This window comes from Schistosoma haematobium, chromosome 6 (genome assembly GCF_000699445.3).
Source record: "Schistosoma haematobium chromosome 6, whole genome shotgun sequence".
NCBI classification, from domain to species: Eukaryota; Metazoa; Platyhelminthes; class Trematoda; order Strigeidida; family Schistosomatidae; genus Schistosoma; species Schistosoma haematobium.
The window spans coordinates 5744983-5770097 of record NC_067201.1 but is presented as its reverse complement, the minus strand read 5'-3'; the positions used below and the strand labels follow the sequence as shown (position 1 = coordinate 5770097).

The 25115-nt window shown below is 34.4% G+C and overlaps 1 protein-coding gene across 2 annotated transcripts in view; it reads left to right on the top strand.

Annotated features, from left to right (window-relative positions):
• Nucleotides 1-25115, top strand: part of MS3_00000569 (uncharacterized protein) — a 60192-nt gene that overhangs the window by 21339 nt on the left and 13738 nt on the right. For both annotated transcript variants that reach the window (XM_035732337.2, XM_051208286.1), the window contains exons 7-10: nt 3094-3244; nt 7092-7386; nt 9518-9649; nt 17870-18024. In XM_035732337.2, the coding sequence (XP_035587545.2) occupies nt 3094-3244; nt 7092-7386; nt 9518-9649; nt 17870-18024 (733 nt within the window). The remainder of the gene's footprint in view (nt 1-3093; nt 3245-7091; nt 7387-9517; nt 9650-17869; nt 18025-25115) is intronic.

Below are 25115 nucleotides of genomic sequence, written 5' to 3'. Positions count from 1 at the left end.
AGTCTCACACAAGAGCGCTTAACCACTAGACCATGGATCTGGCCAGCATCCAACGGTGTTAATGTTTAACTTCAACCAATCTACGAAATTGAGCATCAGATCCATCATTGTTGTCATTAGCTTCAATGGACTCATGATCTCCACTATTGAAATTAATACAATCTCCATAAAACCCCTTATGATACTAAAATATGATATCACTTTCTAAGTATCTTTTCTTCTCAAATAATGATTTCATTTTCAGTAAATTTTTCTACCTGGATGAAAATCAATAAAACTTTTTTCTGTTTTTTTATCCATTTATATTTTTGTAACGGTTACTTAATTATTTTTTTAACAGAAATACTAGAAATCTATATTAATGATATTAACCAATCATATTTTATATTCCTCTTAAAACTAACCAATCATATTTTGTCTTTTCGTAGATTGGGATATAATTTATTATTGAGTAATTTATCAATAAAATATTTTTTTATAGACAGAATCTATTTATTTCGTTAATATAATAAATCAAATCATAAAGAAAAGTGATAAGATTTATAATTTATGGACGATCATTGAGCGATACTAGACAGACTTTGAAAGTGTTCACTTAATACTTACTTACTTACTTACGCCTGTTACTCCTAATGGAGCATAGGCCGCCGACCAGCATTCTCCAACCCACTCTGTCCTGGACCTTCCTCTCTACTTCCATCCAATTCTTGTTCATTTTTCTCATGTCTATCTCCATTTCCCGCCGTAATGTGTTCTTTGGTCTTCCTCTTCTCCTTTGGCTTTGAAGATTCCATGTGAGGGCTTGTCTTGTGACGCAGTTGTGTGCTTTCCTAAATGTGTGTTCTATCCACTTCCAGCGCTTCTTTCTGGCTTTTTCCTCCTCTGGGATCTGATTTGTTCTTTCCCATAGTTGGTTATTGCTAATAGTGTCCGGTCAACGGATCCGAATTATTTTGCGTAGACAACTGTTAATAAACACCTGTATTTTCTGGATGATGACTTTCGTAGTTCTCCAGGTTTCCGCCTCATACAGTAGAACTGTGTTTACATTTGCATTGCAAATTCTGACCTTGATGTTGGTTGGTAGTTGTTTCGAGTCCGAGATGTTCTTCATTTGTAAACATGATGCTCTTGCTTTGCCGATCCGCACCTTCACATCTGCAACAGATTCCCCGTGTTCATCAATGATGCTGCCCAAATATGTAAAGGTTTTTACATCTTCCAAATCTTCTCCGTCAATTGTGATTGGATTGGTGCATGTTGTGTTGTATAGGAGAATCTCGTCTTTCCGTTTGTGTATGTTGAGACCTACAGCTGCTGAGACTGCTGCTACACTGGTCGTCTTCTGCATTTATTGTTGCGTTAGTGATAGGATGGCCAGATCATCTACGAAGTGTAGATCGTCCAACTGCATTCTATCTGTCTACTTAACAACCGGGATCAAATTAGGATAATGAAACTGTATGGGGAATTCAAATTAGGATTTACAATTGATGATTAAGGGTTAAGAATTAGATTTCAGGTTTCCATTACGAACTCACATTAACTATAATGACAAGACTTTACTCAGCCAAATGGATAAGTGAATTTCCTGCCAAAATCCGAGATCTGTTTTCTTATACGTAATTGATTCGTTCATAAATTATAGTCTGGCCAGAAAAGTCAATTTATGGTCATGTTGAAAAAAGGAGAAAAAAAGAAAAGAAATTCCAACTCTTTATTCAAGTTAATAACTTTCTGAACTGAGTAGATACGGTGGATAATGTTTGAGCTGTTTGAAGTAAAATAGAAAGTACTAGGTTTCAGTTGTGGTATAAATGTTAACACTGTAAGATAGGTGTATATTAAGCTAACAATTCTCAAATACAACAACAGTGCTAACCTTAAATATCACTGCCAGCTATATTTTATCTGTTTTTTAAAAATAAACCATTATTTCTCGCTTGATATTGTAAAAAAAATAAAATAGACGTTTAAAGGCATTATGTCCATAATCAATCCTTCGTATTTGATCCCATGTAGTTTTGTTAATGGATACACGGTATTAACGAGTCAGTTCTAATTTATGATGAAACAATCAATTTGTTCTCCTAAATCTTCTAAATAATGTCAGTTTATGATAAGAAAGACCGTTAAAAAATCTATCCTCTGAAAAACATTTAGCGTTGTGAATAACCATAAAAGTCTTTCATAACTAATTTATTTAACATTCTCTACTAACTTATTTCACATGAGTTATCCTAATTATGAGTATATCAGCACATATTTTATGGTTTATAAGCAAAAATGGGTAGTGGTTAGCAGTGGAATTCAGGACGCGCATTTAGTCCTATTCGGGACTCATCAGCTGGATGTACCTACATCTCAGAGTTGATGTTGGATCTGAGACTCGAACCCAGTACCGTCCGCTTCAAACACCATCGCGGTATCCACTTAACTACTGAGTCCTGATAGCCACCTACTTGTGCCACTATCCAGTTTTGCTTATAAAGCTTTTGGTCTAAGGCAATATCGAGGCAGTCCGAACAGGATGGATATATGCCAACAAGAGACTGATCAATTACAGTCCTAAATAACAATGGAAAGATACAAGTAAAAACAACATTAAATGAATTTATTTTATGGTTTATTGAAAATTATTGTCTAATGAATATTTCACAGGTTGAAATCATGAGTCAGTTGAAGCTAGACCACCATTGAAAACCTGGAAGCACTGGACGGCCGTTTCGCTCTAGTACGGGACTCCTCAGCAGTGCGCATCCACGAACCCGCCCCCCGCGGGATTCGAACCCAGGATCTACTGGCTTCGCACGCCAGCACTTAACCATTAGACCACTGAGCCGGCATCCGACGGTGTTAATGTCTAAGTTCAACCAGTCCACGAAGTTGCGCCACCGAACACCATTGTCTTCAGTGGATGCGCACTGCTGAGGAGTCCCACACTGGGACGAAACGGCCGTCCAGTGCTTCCAGGTTTTCAATGATGGTCTAGCTTCAACTGACTCATGATTTCAACCTTTGAAATTTCCTAAAATCTCCACAAAACTCATTCTGATAATGAATATTTATTTAAAATGTTTATTTATTAAATAGATAAACCACATAATCCCTTAATAAATTCCGGAGCATTAGCTATTTGTAGTATACTACAACCAAATTTAAATCCTTCAGAACGTTTTAAATATGTTGAAAATAAATTCAGTCAAATGGCTGGTGGATTACCAATGGGATTTAATAATGCTGTGTAAGTTTGACATTTTTGTATTACTTCATATTTCTACAGTTGAATAGATAATAATTCTGTGTTTGATAGTGATGGATCAGCTTTGAAAAATTTTTCTATGTAAAACCTTCAAGACATGTTGATGAATGAGAAGTCAAGTAATTTGCGGATAAATCAATCAGTAATTCATTGATGAGAATAGATGAATAGTATGGGTTATCTGAGATGTATTAAAGTAGATATTCAGAGGAGTGGAATTTCAACTTTACAGCTGAATAGTTACTGAGGTGAATCGATTGTTGTTGTTGTTCACACTGACAAACAATTTGGAACAGGAACAAAACTGTCATATGATGACAGTTCATGAAATTTACATAATTATCCACAGAATTATCTAGTTTTGAATATTTTTTTTCAACGTTATTTAGTGGAAGTTATTTAATTTAATTCTCCTTTTACGATCAGTTGATGATATGTCAGGATAAATATGAGGCGAAAGTGATCTTTCGGAACGGTCCTATCTCATGTTATTATTTATATTCTTATTAGATAATTAATAAATAATGGGCGAGACTATAATTTATGGACGAACCAATCAGATTTACGATAAGATGTTTTGGGTTTTGGCGCAAAATTCAACCGTCCATTTGGTCAAATAGAGTCTTGGCATTTTAGCTGATGTCGTTTCGTGATGAAAACGCTCAATCTAATTCCTAACCTTAACCATCAACTGTGAAAGATAATCGCTATTGTTCAAATTGCTTTATAACCCTCATTTAGCCCTAGTAAGTAGGTAGAGACCCTGAAGGTCAGTCTGGCGTTGCTCAAAAGTCGTCAATAAATTATAGCTTCACCGCTTTTCTTTTTTAGAGTTAGTGTTAATTTATCACAGACCTATTATTCAATTGTGTTTCACTTATGACTCATTTATGTCTAGATTGTGTCTTCTTAATTCTCTTGATGTAAGGTCATTGTTTTACTCGATATTCATAACTTTGAACTGGATAAGCTATCTGCTTACTGAGTTGTTCTTTATTCTGCCTACTGGATGAAGGAATGTGGGATATTGTATTCTTGATCAATTATCATTTATTATTACTCTCGGCTGTTATTTCATTGGTTAGCCGAAGGTCATTGGCATCAGACAGACAATCTAAACGAGCTGATCAATACAATTCCTTACCTGTTTTATGGTCCGATCTCACCGCTTCCTAAAAACCTGAATTAGAAAATCTGTTCATTTTCATTGACGAATCAATTGATCACCTAGTAGCGACCAATATGTTGTATGTGAAACACATTTTAGTACTCATCAAATTCTATCGATCAAGTTTCAATGCAGTCACTAGTTTGAATGACTCGGCATCGCGTACACCAGATTGATAAGTAAGGTGATGGTTGATAGTAGTTGACAGGATCGAGTAGGTGTAAATATATTTCAGTCCTGTCATAGGTCAGTAGTGACCCGAACAATTCAGTGGTAACGTCTTTAAGTTAGGTGGCACGGGATCGAATCTGCCAAAGATTATTAGTTCATTCAAGATTACAGCTTCACCTTAGTGGTAGGTACCAAATAGCATGAAACCCAAGTCTATGGTTTCCTATCGACTACCTGCAACCACAACCTTGATTGTTTGTTTTTGAAAGATTTTGGCTTCAGTCACATTCATATACTAGTGCTTATCATCATTTTACCGTTGCAAACCAAAGCTAACGTATATTGTACCTACAGTCCGGAAAAATATTTGAACGTTATCATTTGAATCAAGCATTGTTAGCTGTACTCATTGCTTATTTATAGAATTTAACATTAGAGTAGTTTCACATTGATATTATTTCATCAAATATTTTGGTTATGATACTGTACTACTATTGAGTAGCATTGAGTACATTTTCCTCATCTACATGCTATTAAGAATCATTGGTTCAATGTTTTATCTTTCACAGCTTGGTTTCAGCCTGTCTAGTGTAAACGGAGGGGGGGGATCAAATTTAATAATAATCAGCTATTTTTAATAGTCTACTGTTTTAGTATCGATCTCTTGAATGAAGTCAAACGCAGAGCCCTTAAAATAGAAAAATCTTAATTCATAGATTATTCTAAGCACTTCGAAAAATGTTCAATACAGGAAAGTATTTTCCACAGTTTTGATGGTAACACTGAAGGTAATAGACAAATTACTTAAATTTGATAACATCGTTGTTATTCACTTATTCACTTACTTCTGTGATACAGTTTGCATGTATGATCAAAACTGGAAAACTCCATCCATTTCAAACGTGTCAGAGTAACATGTCTGATTAGTTATTTTCAATAATTTATTAGGTTATTTATTGTTTAACAAAGTGTTTCAGACTCAACGTCCATTAAACAGCATAAGTAATAGCTGTTTAGCAATGAAGAACTTGGAGTTTTATGTATAAGAATATTACGCTCAATTACTGTTCTTTCTTGGTCAGTTTCAGGTCTAATAAATAAATAGTCATCTTGATAAGTGGTTAACTGAATTTGAATAATGTGCAGACACCCTTCAAATTCCATCTGTAGCTCTTCTAGAGTTACTATCGCTCCCAAGCCCAGGTAAAGGAGAAGGGTTTGGCATGAGGTTAACGATCCCATCCCGTAGAAAACTAACTCGCTAAAAAAACGCTAACCAGAAAAAAACGCAGACACCCTTTTCCATTGGATTTTCGTAATTTAAATTTGCTTTATTCAAATATTATTATGATTATTAAATATAAACATGCTTCCATATACGTGGATAATTTAGTTGTCATTCCTTATTCCTTATTAGTTCTCACTGAATTGAAATCAATCTATATTTTATTATATAATCGTTGATCAAACATTTCATTCGATCTGTAATTACATTATTACTATTTTTCACTGTAAGTTCTCTTAATTTATCCTGGCAATTAGAATTTTATTTGGCGTGTAGATATATTCAAGTCAACATTATATACTGGTTAGTTTTACACGAGTATTTCACATGTATTCTATTGTAGTGGTTTAGCTTCATTAATCAATCACCATGATAACCGTCATTGTATAAATCCTCAATGGTGTTTGAAATCAAAAGGCAATAAGGAGTGGCAATTATAGTTTATTAGAGGATATCATGGATCACAAAGTTATAAGCCCATCGAGAGCGTTTGGAGTAGAGAGGCGAATTCATAGTCAAATCGAGTCAAGATACAGCTAGTCAAAGCAAAGGCTAATAATGGGATTTGTGGGAAAGAGAATGATTGATATTAAGGCTGTCACATCTTTAAACTAGAGAGAGATATGTAGGTAGGTTGTCATGTGATCAAGAGTACTCGTTTATACAGAGAAGATAGTGATCATAATAGTACAAAGAAATATGTGAATTGTTACTGTTCAAATGACATTATCTGTTAAGTAGTTAATAAAAATGGGATTAACCAAGATTAACCATAATCGAAATTGATTGTCGGACAGTTGTTATACTATAAACCATTTTGAATTCGTATGCGATATAATTTCCAAAAAAAACAACATTCTATCTCCATAGTTGAGATCATGAATCAATTGAAGCTAGACCACCATAGAAAACCTGGAAGCACTGAACGAACGTTTCATCTTAGTATGGGACTCCTCAACAGTTTGCATCCACGATCTCATCTCGCGAACCCAGGACCTATCAGTCTTACGCTCGAGCACTCAACTTTCGCTGAGACGTCCCATTCTAGAATGAAACAGCCGTCCAGTGCTTTCAAGTTTTCTATGGTGATCTATTCTATTTGTTTGAACCATTTTCATACTTTTGGATCATTCATATATATGAATTTGAGTATTATTTATGATCTGTTTTTTGTTTAATTATTTTATTTATTAAATTATTTTTAGATTTTTATCAGAACGTGAAACAGCTGATCGTAATTTTGCTATTGCATATTATATGCGTGAAAATAAATGTTTCCCGCCAACTTTTGAATTACGTGAATTAATGGATTTTTATTTTCAAATATGTTCAATTGAAGTCACTTGTGAATCAGCTGGTATTATGGCTGGAACATTAGCAAATGGTGGTATTAATCCATTAACAAATGAAACTGTAGTAAGTGCAGCTGCAGCACGAGATACTCTATCTGTTATGCATTCATGTGGAATGTATGATTATTCAGGACAGTTCGCATTTAAGGTAAATTGTTGTATCATCTTTTGAGTTTAAATTTACTGGGATAATTATCATGTTTAATTGGAGAAACTGGGAGCAAATCAGATTTTTAATTTAAAGAACTATTTTTGTTAGTTTAGGGGTTATGGATATTGTTAATTTTTTTATTAAAATCATGAACCGATTGATGTTAGACCACCATTAAAAACGTGGAAGCACTGGACTGCCGTTTAGTCCTATTATGGGACTCCTCAGTAGTGGGCATCCATGACCTCGCTCGCGGGATCCGAACCCAGGGCCCTCAGTGTCACGCGCAAACGCTTAACCTACTGGACCACCAATGGTGTTAATGTCTAACCCCAACCAATCCACAAAGTTGCGCGACCATCTCCCATTTTACTGAGGTAGACACCTGTTTCTACCCGACATGGATTAGCTCCACTGGTCGCGGCTTCTCACCAAAACTCCGAGAATTTTCTCACGAAGCTAGTCACTAGTGAGCACATGGTAACTATCAGTTTAGGGGTTGTGGAGATTGTTAAGGTTTTGATTGAGATCATGAGCCGTTGATACTAGACCACCACTGTTATTAACTTGATTGTATTATAAGTAAACTGGTTATTTGTAATGGAATAACACCAATTGAAGGGTCGAACGTATATTGTGTTGAGGATGTTAGATCCCCAGAACTCGTTTGATAAATACCTTATTTTTATTTTCGCGCCAAACGCGCTCTTTTCACCTTCACGTCGTATTTCCAGCTTGGGAGAATCTTAAATACTATTGGTCCGTTGTATCTTTTAGCATACTACTTTGTAACGCTTCCCAAGGACAGTTTTATGCTGTATATATACGTTTGATTTGTGCCTGTTGTTATGGCTCGTACTTCTGGTTGCTTGTGGAATATATTCCGACTTCTTTTTCTAATTAGAGGAGTTGGGACGCATCAGAATAGCTAGCTTATTGGTCTTTGGTCACAGAGTCTTTGTTCCATTCTCAGACTAGATGAACTGGTAATGGCTTCAAACATAGCATACTGTCCTGTATTTTTTATTATTTTTTGACTTTTTAACAATCTACGCTTTACATATGAGTATTGAACTCACGATTTTCAAGTTTCTCTAACAGCATGATTCCTCTAAAATCCATAAGTTACATTCGAATGGCTTACATTTTATACTTTATTTAACTTGTGATAGCAAATGATACTGGATCACATTTATTAACCTTCAGGGATTCTTTAACCGTTTCAGTTTATAAAGAAAAAAAAACATTTCGAAACTATTCAATTGTCTGTGCAAAAATCTCCAACTAAAGAGAACATTTTATCCCTATATTATAAATAAGCTAAGTTATCTTAGACAAGAATAACAGTGATTACTGTCATTGACGGTTATTCGACAAACGCAGGAACATTCATCAATCATGAAATCTATGAAAGATGTACTTAGAACAAAATTATTCTGTAGTATGACTTTAATGATCTTGTTAAAAAGAGAATTCGGCGAGACTATAATTTATGGACGAACCAATCAGATTTAAGGTAACAAGTCTTGGGTTTTGGAACAAAGTTCATTCATCCATATGGTTAAATAGCGTTTTAGCATTATAGCTGACGTCAGTTCATGACAAAAACTCTAACTGTAATTCTTAACCCAAACTTCTAACTCTAAATTCCGATTCTGATTTCTCACACTAATTTATAACCCTCTTTAGACCTTAGTAGGTTGGTGAGTTTTCTCAAGATCACTTTAGCGTTGCTCAAAGGTTGTCCGTAAATTATACTTTCACTGAAAACTTATTTTATAATCTAGTTACTGATTGACTGTAGCTTCAATTAACTATTGTTAATAATGTAAGGGAGCTGATGTTTAGATAACTATCACAAAACTTGAAGGACATTGGTTCAGTCACTGAAAATGTTATGAAAACGTCAGTTCCACACCATAGCAAGACAATACTTATTGATTTTTAGTAGTTGTTCAACGAAAGGTCAACAATCTCCATACTGACGAGTTTATATTGATGCATTTTGTACGATATACATAAATACATAACCTTACAATATCGTTTTATGATTACCACATTTCTCTAATCATTCATTGGTTTCTTTTACATATATACATATATAAACATTTTATATTTACTTAAAAAGGTTGGTTTGCCATGTAAATCTGGTGTATCCGGTATAATCATGGTAGTCGTGCCTAATTTACTTGGTTTAGCTGTCTGGTCACCGCCGATTGATAGACATGGGAATTCAGCGAGAGGTATACAATTCTGTCAAGTCAGTGCTATTCACTTTTTAAATGTTGATTTCGTTTTAGTTAAATTTTCATGTTCTTTTTTTTAAAAATTCCGGTTATTCGCTGTACTTATTAGGAGGATTATTATTTGAGCGACTGACCAAATAGTAAAACTGAGAAAAAGATGAAAATTACTTCTAGAAGTTTCTACATATACCTTTGAAAGATGATTTTAGTTCAAAGCATTACGAAGGATGCTATTCTTTTCATTATATAATCCGGTATAAGTATATTGGTTCACATACTCCATTCCCGCTAGTTGTGTAGGTTGATGATTGAAGGTTTATTACATGTAAGAGCCTCTTAAAGTATGACTTAAGAGGAGACAATTGAAGTTCGATTACTTCGTTTATGACACAATGCATATTATGTTTTACCCATATTTTTTTCAAGATCATTTACAAAGTAGAGTTAAGCATTCAGTGAGTTTATCACCCTTGATCTATGTTACTCTATGAAATGCTTAGCTACCAACAGTTTGAAGCCAGAGTTATATGTAGAAATAGATTGATAGATTCCTTTTTCACTATGATGATAATTCTATCATATTTCAAGTTTATTCAGTGTTTTCTAAAACGCTTCCCTTCAACGTGAACCAATATGTTAGAAAACTTTTATAAAAACAATAATCGCATTATAACTGTTTCACATTAGTATGTAAGTTCTCATCAAAGTACACTCATGAGTGTATATATCAGATGAGACTGAGAATATTTAGATTATACCTATAATTTCAGTACTTTCGTCTCTAAATGATTGAGAACCCAATGGGTAATATTATTTTTTTAAAAGATTTTAGATATGTAATTTTAATAGTTGGATTCATGAGTCAATTGAAGCCAGACCACCATAGAAAACCTGGAAGCACTGAACGGACATTCCATCTTAGTATGAGACTCCTCAGCACTTCTCATCCACGTTCCTGCTTCGCGAGGTTCGAATCCAGGACATACCAGTTTCGCGCGCGAGCATTGAACGTCTGATGAAGAGTCTCATAATAGGATGAAGCAGCCATCCAATGCTTCCAGGTTTACCATGGTGGTCTAACTTCAATCGACTCAAGAATTGAACTATTAAAATTACTATAATATTCACAAACCCCCTCTTTTTGATGGAGTTTTGTTCTCTGAGGTGGATGGTTTGATCATGGAGCTTTCATCATACTTCGAACACTTCATTTCTACCTGAAGTTCATGCTGATGATGTCATTCAGAAGAACGATGAAACCTCCACGACAAAACCATCCAGCTCAGAGAGAAAAATTCCATCAAAATCATCTACCTGAGCTAAAAATCTTCTTCATCATCATATAACCCCTCTCTAATTTTAGATTAGTTTAAAGACCTATCTTCTGTTTATTTGTTTAACCATGTTACATCCATTATTATTCTTGAAATATTGATTATTTGTAAATAGAATAGCATATTACCCATAGTTGTATATCTATTGACTGAATTCAGAATTTCCAGAACATTTCAAATTGATTTTTAATATGGTTTCAATAGATTTACTATTTCTTGTAATTATCAATGAAACCTTATTTGACATTCCATGAATTATTGATTCTTTTATTGTTATGGATAAAATTGATTTTATTGTTTGTTTGTTTGTTTGTATAGTTGAGTTAAAAGTTCAAATTAGTCAGTATTTTTGGACAGTTCATATTGTACAAAATGTAGTTGTATAATAAATAAACAAAAGCAAATTCATATTGACTGGTATAGAATAGAACAACTACTTATTTTTCCCATTTTTTTTTAATTTTGTAAACAAGTACATTGTAAAGATACTAGTTTGTAATCTTAGAGTGTAAGTTTATTAGTTCAGGTAGAACAATGTTTTTGTAATATTCACGAGTTACTTACTCCTGTTACTCCTAATGGAGCATAGGCCGCCGACCAGCATTCTCCAACCCACTCTGTCCTTAGCCTTCTTTTCTAATTCAATCCAATTCTTGTTCATTTTTCTCATGTCTATCTCCATTTCTCGGCGTAACGTGTTCTTTGGTCTTCCTCCGCCTGGAGTCCCTTAGGGGGCTACTACCGGTCCCAAGCCCGGATAAAGGAGAAGAGTTGGGCATGGGGTAAGCGACCCCAATTCAATATTCAGGAGTATTTGAATTATAGTATGAACTAGGAATCCCAGAAATAACGCAATCGGATCAAGAACTGCTAGATAACCACAAATGAATGTACTCTATTTAGAATTCGAAATCAAGCATTCAACAAATACAAAGGTATCACTTAATTCATTCAAACATCACAGTTTTACACTGAAATAATTGATAAATGTGGAATTCGAAACCCAATGGTCTTTGTATTTAAAAAAATAATAATAAAGTTCTAAGTTAACTTTTCACTTCCAGTATAATACAATAATCATCGGGGAGACTATAATTTCTGAACGAACCAATCAGATATAAGATAACGGGGTCTTAGATTTTAGCGCAAAATTCATTTACCCATTTGGTTAAATAGAGTCCTAATATTATAGTTGATGTCAATTCGTAATGAAAACATTCGATCTAATTCCTAACTCTAACCATCAACTGTAAATCATAATCGTTATTGTTCAAATTCTTTTATAACCCTGATTTAGCCCTAGTAAGTAGATAGAGACCCTCGAGGTCAGTCTAGCGTCTTTCAAAAGTCATCCATAAATTATAGTTTCACTTAATCATCACTATAACTTTTAAAAAGTCAGAAGTGATGATGAAATCAGACTGAAGTCTTGTTTGAAGAGGATGAAAAATTAAAAAAAATACTACATTGGTTCTTTGCGTTTGATAAATAGAACTTTGGCAAATTTGTGATATATACCGCGGATATATATTGGAAATCATCCATTTCATTTTAGTATAGGGCTTCATAATAGCTTATACTCAGTAGTAGCATACCGAATTCAAGAGGTTCAAGCACAAAAGCTTTTAATAATGTTATCGAGATCCATGACCATTGTCCATTGTCATCTCTGATATTTGAAAATCTTAGTTTCGATCTCACATGAAGTCATAATTGTGCTCTATTGAATTGTATATTAGTATGAAACACCTAACCAATCAATCCCATTTTTTCATCAGTTCTTAAGTTAAAGTCAGTCTATTTATAGAAACTATAAACTAGATAATCTTCACAAAGTTTTCTATGTTATTATTTTATCAAATTTGATATGAGTAGAACTTCATTGATCATCTTGAGAAACTTCAAAGTTTCTGCCAATCAGTCTATTTTTGTCAGATATATACATATATATACCATTCATTAGATGCTTTATGGATTTATAATGATTGAAAGATTCAGACTGATTGTTGCTAAGTTTCCTCATTTGAATTTTCATTGTTTTTGTTTACATTTTGCTTTAAGTGTACTTTTAGTTATTTTCCCAATCATTTAAAAAAAACAACTAATTTCTTCTCTGAAAAACCTACTCTATGAATAGGTTATGTCATTTCCTTTATGGTGAAATTGAAGAAAGCGTTGTAAGAATCAGTTTCAAGTATTGAATAATATATGTTATAGACGGTGAGACTATAATTTATGGATGAACCAATCAGGTATAAGATAACAGGTTTTAGGTTTTGGCGTGAAATTCAACCATCCATTTGGAAAAATAGCATCTTGGCATTTTAGGTGATGTCGTTTCGTAATGAAAACGCTCAGTCTAATTCCTAACTTTAAGCATCAACTGTAAGTCATAATCGTTATAGTTCAAACTGCTTTATAACCCTCATTTAGCCCTAGTAGATATCAGTACAAGGAGGCACCAAACACATATACGCCACACAAATCTCATTCGATATGTGTGAGTGCTGTGATACTTCCCGGGTGCCCAAACCGAAACAGGTGGTTTTCTTAGGGGGCCACTCCCCGAGCCTTCGACCTGAAGGTCTGATCCACAAGGCAGTGAAGCATCATAAGCAGATGCAGTCCCATGGAAGCCGGTGGCCAATAATTGGTTCATACGCCATTTGTTCCCGCAGGTTACTGGAGCCCATGTGCACCATTAGGTAGAGACTCTCAAGGTCAGTTCGGCGTCGTTCAAATGTCATCCATAAATTATAGTCTCATCAATACTGTTAACATAACTGATGAATGATGTGGCGGACGAACTAAATTCATGAAAACATCTAATTGATATTTTAGAGTATTCTGTGTATGGTAACATCCTGAAACATCTCTGTCTTCCTTTAAAAGATGGATTTCCAAATGCAATATATATTAAAACGAAGTTTGTTTAGAATGAACGTTAAAGTGAACTAGCAAAACTGAAAGTATATTTAAATACTTATAAAACCTGATTACTGTAGCTTTCATTTAAATAATCATTCAATCGTATTTTCTCAATGTTTAAAAGCTACAAGTATACAATTGATCTTCATCCATTGATATATTAGTAAACAGAATTGGAACTATTGGAGTTAATTTGTTGTCTAATTAGCTTAAAAATAAATAACACTGAAAGAGATTAGTTTCGGTATCTGAATAAAAATTGAACATTCTCAAAATTGAAAATAATTCCTAGTAAAGATTGTTATCATGTTCCAAACTTAATTGTAAAACTGTTAACAAGTCATTCTTCAGTAAAGTAAATTAAAATATTACATAGATATAATTAGCTTTCATGAAATTAAATAATGTAATTTTCCAAATACATCAATAGTAGTAAGAGTAGAAATAATCCAGTCTCCTGATGAATCAACTGAAGACGTCAACATCTGAGAAGAAGCATGGGATACAGTAAATAGATAGGATGCAGATGGACGATCTACACTTCGTAGATGATATGACTCTTCTATCGCACACGCAACAACAAATACAGGAGTAAACGACCAGTGTAACAGTAGTCTCAACAGCAGTAGGTATCAACATACACAAACGGAAAGGCAAGATTCTTCTATACAACACAACATGCAACAATCAAATCACACTTGAAGAAAATTTTTCGAAGATGTTAAAACCTTTACATATCAGGAAAGCATCACTAATGAACACGGTGCATCTGACTCAGATGTGAAGGTGTGGATCGGCAAAGCAAGAGCATCATGCTTACGAATGAAGAAAATCTCGAACTCAAAACAACTGTCCGTCAACCAACACCAAGGTCAGAATTCGCGATGCAAATGTCAAGACAGTTTTACTGTATGGGATGGAAACTTGTAGAACTACGAAAGCCATCATCCAGAAGATACAAGTGTTTAATAACATTTGTCTACGCAAAATACTTCGGATTCGTTGGTCAGATTCCAGTGGAGGAAGAAATCAGGACGAAGCGCTGGAATTGGATAGGACATACATTGAGGAAAGCACTCGACTGCGTCACAAGGCAAGCTGTCACCTAGAATCTTCAAGGCCAAAGGAGAAGAGGAAGACGAAAGAACACATTACGGCGGGAAATGGAGATAGACATGAGAAAAATGAACAAAAATGGGATAGAACGGGAAAGGGAAGGCTCAGGACAGAGTGGGTTGGAGAATGCTGGTCGGCTGCCTATGCTTCATTAGGACTAACAGACGTAAGTAATTAGGTAAGTACGTGAGTATGTAGTTAGTCCAAATATTATAATTACCAGCTGTTATGCGGTTGGAAGTAGTAGGAAGGAAACCCTAGATTTAGTTTCCAGGTTAGCTAGATTTCATTATTTTGAAAAACTGATGCTTTCATTAGAATATAAATCTTCATTATTTACCTCCATAATTTATGAATTTGCTATTGAGCTATTCAGATAGCAATCAATCTCTTGTATGACTAATCAGCAATTGACATACTACTTACTTTACTATTCTGATTACAATTGACTCATGATCTCAACCACTGAAATTACTACAATCTCCACAAAACCCCTTCTGATACTACTCAACATACGCTCACTACTAACTGGCCTCAAGATGTATATCCTGGAGTTCTAATTAGAAGCAGTGACCAGTGTACTTCAACCGGGTCAGTTGTGGGATAGTAACTCACAAATGAAAATGGTGGATGTTTTGCTCAATTTTGTGGGTTAGTTGAAGTTAGACATTAACACCGTTTGATGAAAGCCAGCTCAGTGGTCTAGTGGGAGACTGATAAGTTCTGGGTTGGAATCTCGTGAGTCGGGATCGTAGATGCGCACTACTTCTGAGGAGTCCCACAATAGTGCGAGACGGCCGTCTAGTTCTTCCATGTTTTCTATGGTGATCTAGCTTCAATCGACTGATGATCTCAACTATTGATATTCTGATTTCATATATTTTTCTATTTAGATCTATTTAGTTTTCACTTTATTAACTTTTTAAATAAATCTAATTATTTATTTTTTAATATTCAGTCTATCAGTGAATTGTTTTATTTAATTCAATTATATAGGACGTCTTGTCTTCTGGAAGATTTTCATGACTTAATTAATGTTTAAGATGACTGGAAATATACACAGTTTCTATGAGATTCGTCTAAACACGTTATAATTACGTTAATTGGATTAATTTTATAAGTAGAGCTCATTAATTTATTAGTTCATTTGGTAGTTTTTTTTAATAATAAAAGATTTCGATTATATCTATTTGATGCATACCCCCTAATGCCCTTGAACGGTCAAGAGTGGAGAGTGTCAGCTCGCCCTCTCGAAATGCTCTCACATGGCCACGTGCATATAATCACTTCCGGGGAAGTCCTAGTAACTGCCTTCTCGTGGCATTACTATTGTTTACGAAAGTGAAAGGACGAAAAGCGAATGTCCGGCGCTTTAACTTGGTTGGTGGACATGAAATGTTCACCTAGGGGATTTAGAAAACCCTGATTCCCAATCAATGGTGCACATGAGCTCCAGGATCCTAGGGAAACAAATGTCGTATGAACCAATTGTTGGTCACCGGCTACCATGGGATTGCATCTCCTTACGTTGCTCCACTACCTAGTGGATCAGACCTTTAGGTCAAAGGCTGCGGCTGTGACCCTCTAAGAAAACCACCCGCTTCGGTTTGGGAACTCGGGTCATATCCTAGCCCTCACACAAATCGAATGATTTGTGTGGCGCAAATCTATTTGGTGCCTTCTTGTACCTATGTTTATGTGTTTAAATAAATAAATAAATAATTTGATACATGATTTACATTAGAGATAAGTTTTAGTGACCCGATATCTGACTGTAATTGGATCGTATGAATGTCGGCTATCCTCTTATATTATGATTGGTTTAACTCACGTTGATGAATAGCGGAATTAAATAAAGCAAATACGGAAATGGATTTCGAATATGTATATTTCATGCACTCAGTGATTTGAAAAGGTAATCAGGGAGATGAAACAAAGAAGTAAGAGTGAAGCGAAATGACGCCCATTAGAGAAGGCATATGAGCCAACTCGATTTAATCAATCGTGAATTTATATTTATAGCCAAAAGAAAATAAGTTACAGGCATTTAATGAGTAAGATAAGAAATGCATACACATACGCTTGCATAAAAACAGTCATGGTTATTGAGTGAATAATTAACAAGGTCAAAATGTAACTAAAAAAGAATGAATAGATTGGCTTGTTCAGAAGCTAGAATAAGTTATATGAGCTTAATAATGTAACTGGCACTACACAACCTAACTACATATTATTCCATAGAACTGTAACATTACATACAATAACTTAGTCATGTCATATCATCAGCTCATATGAAAACTATGGCTTACACCCAACTATATGAATAAATAAATAAATGATTTTATTTTTACATGTTTGAATATTTTTATGCATTGGGCCACATATCGAGTGTAAATCCACTTAGCAGAGGATTTACAAAACAGTATAAATTGATTGCCTATCAATCATAAATTTGCATAATGTCAAAAATATGAAGCAACTATATCATTATGTGGTGCGTGCTACTTATATTGATATAAGTAGTATATGACGCGGGTCAGGAATGTAATGTCTGGCGGCAGAAGATGGAGAAGATCAAGAAATTAAGAACGGGAATAGAAAGCAATCAGTGTGGAAATGCAAGAACAACGAAGTTCGAGACAATTATTGAACATTTTGCAAATTAAGTATTATAGTATGGTTTTTTTTTCTATTTCACCAAGTAACTCTGTAATTTTGTGCTAAATATATAATTCGGTTGTCCCCACTGGTGTTCTGCTCACTATAATAGTAATTGATTGTTTTTCACTTTCTCTCTCTCTCTTTTTTTGTTTTACATGTTTATGATCATCCTGGAAACACTTTTCATACAATTAGGAACTTGTTCATAGATTTATCCTTCATCATTATGAAAGTCATTTACATTATGATAAAAAAATTGATCCACGGAAACCACGTGATTCTTATCGAACAGATGCAGTTACTACATTATTATTTGCTGCTAGTAATAATGATTTATCAACTTTGAGAAGGTAAGATAATTAAGAATTTTTCATTTCACTGGTTGAAATCACGAGTCAATTAAAGCTAGACCACCATGAAAAACCTGGAAGCACTGGACGGCCGTTTCATCCTGGTATGGGACTCCTCAACAGTGCGCATCCACGACCTCGCCCCCTGCGAGATTCGAACCCAGGACCTACTGGTTTTGTGCGCGAGCAGTTAACCATTTGTTTTTTCTTTTAATTATTTATCAATTATAGAAAACTGTTGCGTATATGCGTTTTTTTTTAAAAAAAAATGGTACAAAAATGAAAGAATAATATCACTGAACTGTTTCTAACCATTAAAGAAGAGGTTTACTAGTAAAAAGTTTGAACTTCATGTTTATCAATTTTTAATGTGAGAATTAAAATGGTGAATTATAGTGGGATCAAACATGATCTATGATTTATGAACCAAATAAAATTAATTGACAAGAATATTTATAGATTTCATTCTTCATGCAATGATCTCAATAGGGGGACCATTAACAATCAAAAGGTATTGGAATTCCTCAGTAGTGAGCATCTATGAATTTGTGATGGAGACCGAACCTAGAACCTTCAGTTCTCGAAAGGAATAATTCATCATTAAAATCACTGAGTTGGCATTCAATTATATAAACTTAAATTTATTAAGTTTACAATACAGCTCAGCAATAATTTAATGAAATTAGTGATAATTGTTTTGCTTCTGTCTTATTTTAACGTCAGTGTTCAACGCTCCAGCTAGAACTCCAGGAATGTCAAATAAAAAAATCCTACTTTGTTCCATCATACCATTAGAAAATCAGTGTCAGAGAAAATAAAGACTTTTTTATAAGCCGCTTTATCTTATAATACCTATCCTCTTTTCTTATATACAACGGTTTATCAAATTATGCTGTATATCAACTTTTCACTAATGGATTTTGATCTAAGTAAGGTATTTTAATCAATTTTAACACTTCATATAATGACAACTTGAATGCTATATAACTTGATTAATATACATTGAAAGGGAAATAGCTTGTAATATAAATTCAGTGAGGCTATAATTTATGGACGACCTTTGAGCGACGCTGAAGTGATCTTGAGTGTCCACCTAATAACTAGGACCAAACGAAGGTTGTAAAGCAGTTTGAACAATAGGGATTATGATTTACAAATGATGGTCAGAGTTAGGAATTAGATTTAATGTTTTCATTACGAACTGACATCAACTATAATACCAAAACTCTATTTTCTCAATAGGGTGGGTAAATTTCACGCCAAAATCCGAGACCTGTTACCTTATACCTGATTGGTTCGTTCAGAAATTATAGTCTCGTCATAAATTCCTTTATATTCTTGGACTTGGAATGTATGTTTATTGTTTTTGACTGTTTAATTATGCAGAATGTTTATATTAATGTATAATTAATCAAGTAAGATGTAATGAAATGAAGTATTTTATTTTTGTATATATCTGTAAAAATCATGTTGGAATAGCTCTAGAATTCTTATATGTTTCTGCAATGAAAGTCACTTCAGTCTAGGTTTCAGGTCTCTGATCATTACAAGATATCTGTATTATTTAAATTCACTTGGTGTTGTTTTACTTGTATCTTCCCATTGTTATTTAGGACTGCAATTGATCAGTCTCTTGTGCATACTGTGCGGATCGACTCGATATTATCTTAAGTCACAAGATTCTTAAGCAAAAATGGGTAGTGGCTAGCAGTGGAATCCAGGATTCGCGTTTCGTCCTATTTGGGACTCGTCAGCTGGATGTACCTGCATCTCAGAGTTGGTGTTCACTCCGAGGTAACGCGATGGTGTTTGAAGTGAACGGTACTGGATTCGAGTCACAGAGTTAACACCAACTGAGTTCCAAATTGGACGAAATGCGCGTCCTGGGTTTTACTGCTAACCACAATCCATTTTTGTTTAAAAATCTGTATTGTTTGTTTAGAGATGTGATATTCAGTGGTCTCGAAGTAAGGTTTTCCTTGTCTTTGTAGAAAATATTTTCGGAATGTTTGACAAAAAAATGAGATATTAGAGTTTCTATCCGACTGCCAAACAGGTTGTTCTATTAACCTGAAATTCGATTAATGTTTGACTATAATCTATAGACGTTGTTTGTATAGTTCTAATTGTCGTCACGGCTTACCTAATCACTGATCTTAGGATTATTTGTAACAAGTGGTATCAACTAGAATTGACATGAAAGTTAGAAAACACTGAACAACTGTTCCTGACTAGTTCGAAACTCTTCAATAGTGTTCAGTTATAACATAATACATGATTTAATAAAAGATATTTGCTGAAGTTTTATTCTCTAAGCTGGATTGTTTGGTTGTGGAGCTTTTATTGTTCTTCTGAAAGACATAATCAACACAAACGTCTATCAAAAAGATATTTGCCTCATATAACAAGTAGAAATATTAAGAACCCAATGACTAAACAATTTGATGATTTGTATTCCCGTATGGTAAATCTCTTACAATCAATTTTGTTTATGGTTAACTTATTTAACAGTTAGTGTTATTCAAACAGTAACAATTTGGCTATTTTTTGTAAATGTGTACGCTTGAATCTTATTAATTGCTTTGACTCGTTGCGTCTTGATTCGATTTGACTATAAATTTGTCTATATATTCACTAGAACACTCGCACACATTAGTCTCTCTGCTCTGAATTCGCTCGATGTGCTTGTAACTTTGCTATTTATGTTATTCGTTAATAAACTATGAAGCTTCTTCCTGATTTCTTCCTCCGCTGGAATCTGATTTGTTCTCTCACACAGTAGGTTGTTGTTGATAGTGTCTGGCCAATGGATCCGAAGTATTTCACGTAGACAACTGTTAATATACACTTGTATCTTCTAGATGATGGCTTTCGTAGTTCTCCAAGTTTCCATCCCATTCAGTAGAACTGTCTTGACATTTGTATTGAAAATTCTAACTTTGGTGTTGGTTGACGGACAGTTGTTTTGAGTTCGAGATGTCCTTCAGTTGTAAATATGCTACTCTTGCTTTTCCGATCCATACCTTCACATCTTCATCAGACACACCGTTTTTATCAATGATGCTGTCCAAATATGTAAAGGTTTTAACATCTTCGAAAGTTTTTCTGTCAATTGTGATTTGATTGTTGCATGTTGTGTTGTATAGAAGAATCTTGCCTCTCCGTTTGTGTATGTTGAGACGTACTGCTGCTGAGACTGTTGTTACACTGAGTGTTTACTCCTGCATTTGTTGTTGCGTGTGCGATAGAAGAGTCATATTATCTACGAAGTGTAGATCGTCCATCTGCATCCTATCTATTTACTGTATCCCATGCTTCTTACTAGATGTTGACGTCTTCATGATCCAGTCGATCGCCAGGAGAAAGAGAAAAGGTCTTCACCTCGAACGAGTTTGTCAGCTGTCTTCCATGCACGATTTTACAATTTAATCCATCATAAGAATTCCACATGATATTGACTGTCTTCTCAGGCACACCGTATTGTTGAAGAAGCCATAGTGTTGTCTTGTCCACGCTATTAAAATTCTTTTGCGTAATCATATTTATCTTCATATATTTCCAACCTATCTTGCTTGCATGATATCTCTCTATTTATTCTCTCATATACATGATGAACAAAAAAACCGTATTACAATCACCTCTTGTTTCTTCAAATGACAGTTAGGGGAAAAAAGGGAAAAATCTACAAATCGATTTTATGCTAATTCATAAGTTCCCTAATAGTTTCAATTAATTATAAATTGTAAATCATTGTTATATAACACATAAGTACAATCGATTTCCAGAAAAACAATAATTAATGAGTTAAAACAAATTAAAACTAAGATCATTTTCATGAATTAATGTAAATTTAAGCAAAATGATTATCATTGTTCAAGTGTAATTGACTATGCTCCAAATAAAAACAAAATGATCAGTAGAGTTCAACCTGGTCTGTTGTGAGATAATAATGCACTGAAGACAATGTTGAATGTGTCGCTCAATTTCGTGGATTAGTTGAAGTTAGACATTAAGACTGTTGGATACCGGCCGTCTCAGTGGTCTAGAGGTAAGGCGTTTGCACGAGAGACCGATAGGTCATGGATTCGAATCTTGCAAGGCAGGATCGTGGATGCTCATTGCTGAGGAGTCCCACAATAGGACAAGACGACCGTCTAGTGCTTCCAGGTTTTCAATGGTGGTCTAGCACCAGTCGGTTCATGATCTCAGTAAAAAAACTTAATAATCTCCACAATCCGTATACTGATATTGATGAAAATGTTTATCCACAAAGTTCTTTTTTTACATTGTTTAAATGAAACTAAACTGAGTTTTACAATTACAAACCTTATGTAAATATCTTTATTAATTTTTCGTTTCTAACTGTTTAGTTGTTTTATTTTTTACTAAATGATCAAAAAAACTACCGATCAGTCATTTAATTAAATCATTTTTTTGATTACGTAATATATTACTTCCTTACGCCTGTTACTCCCAATGGAACATAGGCTGCCGACCAACATTCTCCAACCCACTCTGTCCTTGGCCTTCTTTTCTAATTCCATCCAATTCTTGTTCATTTTTCTCATGTCTGTCTCCATTTCTCGGTGTATTGTGTTCTTTGGTCTTCCTCTTCTCCTTTGGCCTTGAGGATTCCATGTGAGGGCTTGTCTTGTGATGCAGTTGAGTGCTTTCCTCAATGTGTGTCCTATCCAATTCCAGCGCTTCTTCCTAATTTCTTCCTCCTTTGGGATCTGGTTTGTTCTTTCCCATAGTTGGTTGTTGCTAATAGTGTCCGGCCAACGGATCCGAATTATTTTGCGTAGACAACTGTTAATATTAATATTATTAAGGAAGTAATTTTATGTCTTAGTGGAATGTTCATTGTTTTATAATCATAGAAGTGAACTATTTTTTGAATTATTAGATTAGAATATTAAATGAAAAGTACTTAATCTACATATTCATATTATTAGGTCTTTAGTATGTTGTCATATAAATAATTATAAAGTATATGTGTTTTATAGAATTAAAACATCTTTCCCTGCCCCCCCCATTCATCGGGAGTTTTTAAAGAATTAAAATACTTTTCATCATATTACAGACTGATCTTATTTGAAGGAAATTACTCTACTTACTTACTTACACTTGTTACCCCTTGTGTCGAATCATAGGTTACCCACCAGCATTTCTTATCCAACTCTGTCCTGGACAATTGTTTCCACTTGTTTCTAGTTGCTATTCGTTCTTTTCATGTTTGCTTCTAATTTCCGATACAGTATATTCTTTGGACTTCCTTTTTCCGCTTCCATTCAGAATTCCAAGTTAGGGCTTACCTCGTGGTGCAGTTTGATGATTTCTATAATGTATGTCCTATCCACATCCAAAGACTTTTCCTAATTTCCTCTTCAGCTGAAAGTTGGTTTTTTCTCTCCCACAGTAGTCTGTTGCCGATGGTATCCGATCAACCGACATCAAGTATCTTGTGTAGACAATTGTTTATAGATACGTGTACTGTTTCTTTGATGGATTCGAAGGACATTATGCAATATAAACTAATGCCCTCATTGATGATCAAGTTTCCAGTGAGAAATTTAGAATTGGTGTTGTAAAGTAAATAGCTCAAGTTCAAGATTAAATACTTTTGAATGTTACGTAGCTAAAGCTGACTGTTCGTACCTCAAGAATCTATATTTGATTGTAGCTGGTTTTTTGTCAAAAAAAGAACATCCATCCATAAAACCTAATGGAACTATTTTTCAGTGTGGTATTCAGCATCATGAGTTCGAATCTCAGACCTTCTTAAATATATATTTAAGGTTTATTGACTGTTAAACCTTATTTCTGTTTTATTAGAAGTATCTTTTTAGAAAAAGACTTTTATTATTACTGCTACTACAACTATTACTACTATTGGCTTCATTATTGTCTTGGTACAATATAGAATTCTCAGCACAAAGTATTTCAATAAGTTTCCTTTTTTATTTCTTGATCCATCCTGAAGATAAGTATTGAGTGATCGCCAGTTAAATGTTAGTAGTTCAGGGATCGACATCTGATTAATCTTCGTTCTTTTCGATGTATATTGCCAGCAACCACAATGTCTCTGATTGGGCTCGTTTGTAACTTGTACAGCAAAAGATCGTAAACATTTAATAAACGCACCTGAATAGATTATGCAAATAATAGACAATAATGATATGTAAAAACAAACAAACAAAAACAGATAATTCATATCAGAAGGGTTTTTGTGGATATTATGGTAATTTCAATGGTTGAGATCAAGAGTCAATTAAGGCTATATTACCATGGAAAACGTGGAAGCAATGGACTCATGATCTTAACTATTGAAATTACTACAATCTCCACAAAACCCGTTTTCATATTAACCAACATATGCTCACTAGTGACTGGCTTCAAGAGGTATAACCTGGGGTTCTCGTGAGAAACGGTGACTAGTGGAGTTCAGCCGGGTCTGTTGTGAGATAGTGTTACGTCCCGTATATGTTTACCCACTTTTAGAGCTGAGGATAACTTGTCTAATCTAGATTAAGACGTTGACGCGATAAGCTGATGGGCTTAACCTTGAGGCTAGTACGCGTGAGTTCGAAGTGGAGTCGAGAGAACTATTCTATCACCTGATTGGCTGACAAGCACGCGAGTGAGAGAAGACAAGTCAACTTGAACACCACTCGATTCATTCCCGTTTCCGACCTGGTTCTCGGTTTCAGATCAGTGTAAAAACATACATGGATAAATAGATGACTAACCCGACTACAACATACAATAATTAGAAAATACAATTATGTCCAAAACGGGAGATTAACGTAGAAAATAGAGTACAAAGTAATACTTTTAAATTACAATAGCTTTTGAACAAAAAGGGCTATGGCAGTGAATCACACATCAAAAGAAAGCTCATGTTCTGTAGAATAGACTAGGGACAAAAATAAATATTAATGTTTTACAAGCTTTGAATTAACTAAAATAACGTCCCGAAAAATAACTTCGGTAGTTTGTCAAGGCTTCTTGTTTCTTTGTTCACATCAGATAGTAACTCGCCGATGACATGGTGGTTGTATCGCTCAATTTCATGTATTAGTTGAAGCTAG